Source organism: Miscanthus floridulus, chromosome 10 (assembly GCF_019320115.1).
Source record: "Miscanthus floridulus cultivar M001 chromosome 10, ASM1932011v1, whole genome shotgun sequence".
Classification (NCBI taxonomy): Eukaryota; Viridiplantae; Streptophyta; class Magnoliopsida; order Poales; family Poaceae; genus Miscanthus; species Miscanthus floridulus.
This window is the reverse complement of record NC_089589.1, coordinates 16,297,654-16,303,020: the sequence shown is the minus strand read 5'-3', so window position 1 is coordinate 16,303,020 and position 5,367 is coordinate 16,297,654. Positions and strand designations below refer to the sequence as shown.

General features: G+C 48.5%; 1 protein-coding gene across 1 annotated transcript; it reads right to left on the bottom strand.

Annotated features, from left to right (window-relative positions):
- Positions 1 to 203: 203 nt before the first annotated feature.
- On the bottom strand, positions 204 to 1,701 carry LOC136488079 (metacaspase-9-like). Its single transcript, XM_066485120.1, has 3 exons — positions 1,194 to 1,701; positions 795 to 1,056; positions 204 to 300 (listed from the first exon to the last, which is right to left on the bottom strand). The coding sequence occupies exons 1-3, from the start codon at positions 1,552 to 1,554 to the stop codon at positions 204 to 206; spliced, it is 720 nt and encodes a 239-aa protein (XP_066341217.1). The 5' UTR covers positions 1,555 to 1,701.
- Positions 1,702 to 5,367: the final 3,666 nt, after the last annotated feature.

The window sequence follows — 5,367 nt, the reverse complement described above, 5'->3', positions numbered from 1 at the left end:
TAAAGCTTGTTCTAATAAAGGTATAATCACAACTGGTTTATGAATTCAGTCGTCATATTACGTCAATGTGGTGGCTGGCACTATCCCTTCTTGGAGGGATGACATGCCACTCGGCTCTGGCAGCAATGCCAGCTCCTTCACTCCGGCTCCACATCTATTTCTTTGAACCGGATGATTAGGGACGGTTTGGCAGAAATTCACCGCTATAAAGATTTGGAATTCACCGTTGAATCAGCTCCACCGTGGGCCTTAGAGTGAGGTTGAGCGACGACGATTCGAAAACGGCATGTAGGGTCGGCATGCGGGGCTCAACCAGGCGAGGTTCAAGCTGTGGTGATTTAGAGATTTGGCAAAACGTGGCAACATCTCGTTGGGCTCGATGGTGACCAGAGAGAATTCATAGAATCATTGCTGTCAACTCACATGGCACTAGCCCTCCACTGCTGGTGACCTTTTTTTTTGAGCGAAATTGGGCAGTCGTTCTGCCATTGCATTCAGCATGTGGGTAGTAAGATATTTACGGGTTACATCATTAACTCAAACACGTTCGCTGAAAAATAGTGAGCAGAAAAAAGAGAAGAAGAAAAGATAAATTAAAACTGACAGAATAATATGAGCATCCCGCTGGCATTCACATGACACTCCGGTTTAAAACAATGGATTAATTTTTTTTAGAAGCATTTGCTTAAAAAGCAAGCATTTTTGAAAATATGTTTCTTAAAAATGAATTTATTAATACCTTTTGCCAGATTTTTTTATTTGTTGCAGCTTCTCACTAAACTCAAACAAACACGCCGAAGAGCGCGAGCAGGTGGTCGGCGACGTGGTGGGACGCGTCCACGCCCGACGCGGCGGACAGGTGGGCGAGCACCGCGGCATACGGGAGGAACCGGCCGGCGTGGACGGCGTGGGCGTGGAGGTCGGGGTCAGCGGGGACGTCGGGGCCGATCTGCTCCTTCTCCTGGTCGATGAGGCCGCCGCTGTGGCACGAGTCGGACACCATGGTGAAGGTGGCGCCCCGCGGCACGAGGTCCACCAGCTCCCGGAAGTCCACGTCTGCCGTGCGGGACCACCGCGACGTACGCGCGTGCATATGCAAAGCAAGCATGTCAGTCAGATGTCAGAAACGACGTGCGTGCATGGGACTATATATGGTGGGAGTGCTTGGACGTGCGCGCGCAGACGACACAGACCATAGATGAGGTTGTGGTCGCAGGGCACGATGGCCTCGTCGTCGCGGCCGCCATGGCCGCTGACGGGCGGGGTGAGCGTGCCGTGGCCGCTGAAGAAGAAGAAAAGCACGTCCCCGGGCGCCGCGCGAGCCACCATTTCGGCCAGCGTGCGCTTGACGGTGGCGCCGGTCGGGAGCACGCCGGCGCCGCTCTCGTGGTCGTCGGTGAGCACGGTGACGTCGCCCGGCGCGAAGCCGAAGCGGTCGAGGAGGACGCCGCGCATGGCGTGGGCGTCGTTGATGCAGCCATGTAGCTCGGACGGCGTCCCGGCGTAGTTGCACCCCACCAGCGTGGCCAGCATCTTCTTCTTCCCCGCCTCCATTGCTGTGCTGTCTTCTTCTAGCTCTAGCTCTAGCTCTAGCTCTGGTAGTCTGGTGCTTCTTCAGTGAGATGAGATGAGATATCGATCTCTGCCTGACTGCCTCCGATATAAATAGGCTTCGTGATCACCTGTGTTCATTGAATACGCGCGTCGTAGTCATCGTTCATTTGTTGCTTGCCTAGCTTGTGGATGCAAGCTAAGGACACATTTGCCTTTTGGCTTGGACTTTGCTGCTCGGCTTGCATGTATTTGCAGTCAGATGGATGAACCATCACGCACAAATTCATCCCAACCAGGCAAAGACGTACGTAGCTAGCTAGGTGTATATATGCATGAAAAGTTTAAGCAAGCAAGAATTCCTGGTTAGGCGGAGAAAGATCGATTTCATAAAGACGACAGCTCGTCGTACCGCGAATGTCGGTACAATGCAACCTAGATCGTCCATTCGTCCTAGCTGAGACATCAGCAATGCATTTAGGTCGTCTAGGTCGTCAACGACAACAATCCTTTGAAACTGGGAGCTTGCGTGCAAGAAATGAATGTGTAAAGCTGCTGCAGCTATTTTTTTTTTACAAAATGCACATTGCCACATTGGACGTATTTCATTAAGAGGATAGCAAGTTTTACACCGTGTGACCAAAGGCGAGCGAGATGCCCACACTTGGGCACCCCCACACAGAGAGATTACACAGGTTGTTAGTATTTTGTTGGGGACTACAACTACATCTTATCGAATTGGCGACTAGAGAGCTCGCGAAAGCTGCTTACGGCACTGCGCCCGGACGTGCCTCATTCTGAAATCTGAATCTTGCGGTTTCTTCAAATTTGTTGGAAATCATTTCCTTTGCCGAATCTGATATGCTACTCGGAAACTGAATATCCTCGATAGCCAGACGTACACTAGGAAGCACAGAGCACCGACTGAGAAAGCCCTGAATCCGACTAGGAAAGAAATTAATGGCGTGGCGCCCACGCGTCTCGTCGCTGATGAAACAATTCGGACACCGACTCCGATTCAACCTGACGACCGAATTGCCAGGCGTTTCTCCCTGGGGCCTATATCTTGCTGCTGCGCGCTGCTACCGGAAATCATCTCACCGATCGCCGCCTCCGGCCTCCCTGTTTCATCTCCACGGCTCACTTGGCGGCGCTTTGCCTTCTGGTGTGCGCGTTTCCATCTTCGATCCATGGCAATCCTTCCCGGTCGAGTCCCGACCCCGCCCAAGTGGAAGATGCTCCCGCTGCTCCCGACGCCACCACCGTGCCTCGCCGCCATCCTCCCAAATCACCTGGCCACGCCCAGCCGCGCCGACTCCGACGAGAGGTGGGACGCGCGCAAGACCAAGCCGGCCTGCACAGAACCCTCAGCCTCGGCCTCGTCAAGCCCTCGTTCCGCGGACAGCGTCACGAGCAGCGCCGGACACGGATCCGACACCGGCTTATGCAAGCCCCGCAAGAACTCGACACCTTTTTCTCACCGGAAACCTATCAATCATCATTGCATTCAGCCTATCAACATAGTCATTTTTGGTCGATAGAATGGCATGGGAGCTCGTATATGCCGCTGATGTTGCATTTTCTTTAACCGATGGAAAAACATCTTGAATGAGTTGTTGGACTGCCTCCTCCGTGTCAGTGTAACTAATGACAATGTCATCAGAGAGTTGAACATAATCATCTCCAATGATTTCCTCGATCCCATTTCCAATCCATAGCAGGTAGTCTAAAAACCAAGGGTCATACTGCGTCCTCATATTTCGTGAGGACCGTATCTAATGGTCTGGGCTTATAAAGCCACGGAACAAGGCTTTACATGGGCTAGGTTGCACGCTGGTACCACCATATATAAACAAGTGTGAAATGGTGCTTGTAGCCTAGTGGTTACAGAAGTCTTAGAGCACAACTCAGCTTATAGGTTTGACTCTCCGTGAGAACGAATATTTAAGGTATTTAACGGCGTTGCGATTTCAGTGGCGGGAGATGTTCCTGTCAACAGCGAGACGCATGTGGTGACTTCTTCAATCTAACCTCGAGGATTTGTCGGTCCAGTATTCTAAGAAGATCATAAGGGTATAATTTGCATGCCTTCGTAAGGGTAAGTGTGCGTGGTGTTGTGAACGTCTATATTATATTGTGTAATTCTAAAAAACCACATAAACAAGTCCATAAGTTATAAAAAACGTAAACCCATAAGACCAAATATTTTATTTTGAAAAAAATAAGAGAAAATATTTCTAGCAAATTGTCACACGAAAAAGACCTTTTTTCTCTTGAACTATCACCGTGGTCTGATTTTCTTCATGAACTCTTAAACTGCACATCTTATCTCCCTCACCTCTCACAACCTGTTAAATTACCTAAATGCCTCACTAAAAATAGTTTTCAAATTTCAACTCATCCTTCTTTAGTTAAAAAAATCTAAAAAATACCTAGTTAGGTTTTATAACCGCAGAAAAAGTATCTAGGCTTCTAAAAATTTCAAGAAGAATCACAGATATATATAAATCCAAATAAAATATATCACAAAAATATCTTAAAATTATATTTACCTCTAGAAAAATGACACCTATCTAGAAAATCTAGAAAATTCCCAAAAATTCTAATTGATGTCTTAATGTGTTTTAAAAACATTCCATAAAAAATATGAGATGCGGCCTACATGAATGCAACTTACATTTGACGTTGAGCGCATTCATGTTGAACTCGTGTTTTTGTTTTGGAAAATTTTCAAAATGCATTTGAACATCGATTAGAACATTTTGGGAACTTTTTAGATTTTTCTACAGCAAAATATGATGGTTGGAAGCTTCTAGAGATATTCACTCTAAATATTTTTTTTTTGGTTTTGTCGTGTTCTAATATATCTATAAGGATTTTCTCAAAATTTAGAAGCTCGGATATATATTTTTTTAATTTGAACATCTTAGCTCGGATATAAGATTTTATTTTTTTTAACTGAAAAGGATGGAACTGCCTTTAAAGTGACATCTAAACGGTAGAAAACTTAAACAATTATAGTTGATGGGGGTAACATATTCGATATTAGAGTTTGAGTAGAAAGATTAGATAATGACGATAGTTGAAGAAGGTAAAAGGAGCCAAAGGGCTTCTAGCCTAGTTGTTGGAGCAGCTAAGTAGCGTCTAGTAGGCCTGGGTTCAACTCCCTGTGGTAGCGAATTAAACAGCTCTAGTATAATAAAAAAATATAAAAATAGGTTGGGGATTCACCATGATGCTCTACTGTTTGCCACATCAACCGCCGCCTAGGTCGCCGATGTCCACACCGTCCACATCCTACTACCGCTGACATAGCCTCTGTCCATCCAAAACGTTGTGGTCGGTCAGCCCCGCCTCCCCCTCGACGCCACCTCTCTCACCGCTCGTCAAACCGTCATGACCACCAGTCCGGGCAGCGCTACGATATGCCCCCTTCCCCTTCTAAGGCAGCTGGGCATGGAGATCCTCTTAATCCTTAACCCACAGTCCGCCATGGTAAATCGATTTACCGTGGCGGACATATTAAGATGCCCGCCACGGTAAATGTGGAGGCCCAATAGCCATCTCCAATATAAACCGAGGCCCTCGCACCATCGTCGCCGCCTCCCCCACTCTCTCTATGTCAGCTCCCCGCCTCCCCCACTCTCTCTCTCAGCTCTCCGCCTCCCCCACTCTCCCTCTGCCTCCCACTACTCTCCCTCGATGCAGGCAGCGGCGCGCGGCGCAGCTCTCCTCCATAGCGCCGCCCCCTACAGCGGCGCGCGCGGGACGACGGCGGCGGCTGCGCCCTCCTCCTCCCCCATGGATCCTCCATGA

Excerpts from the sequence above, each read along its gene's own strand:
- LOC136488079 (XM_066485120.1), bottom strand. The coding sequence starts at position 1,554 with ATGGAGGCGGGGAAGAAGAAGATGCTGGCCACGCTGGTGGGGTGCAAC. Across the intron at positions 1,057-1,193 it reads CGACCACAACCTCATCTATG|ACGTGGACTTCCGGGAGCTG; the intron begins GTCTGTGTCGTC and ends CCCGCACGGCAG. Across the intron at positions 301-794 it reads CACCTGCTCGCGCTCTTCGG|TGCCGACCCTACATGCCGTT; the intron begins CGTGTTTGTTTG and ends TTGAGCCCCGCA.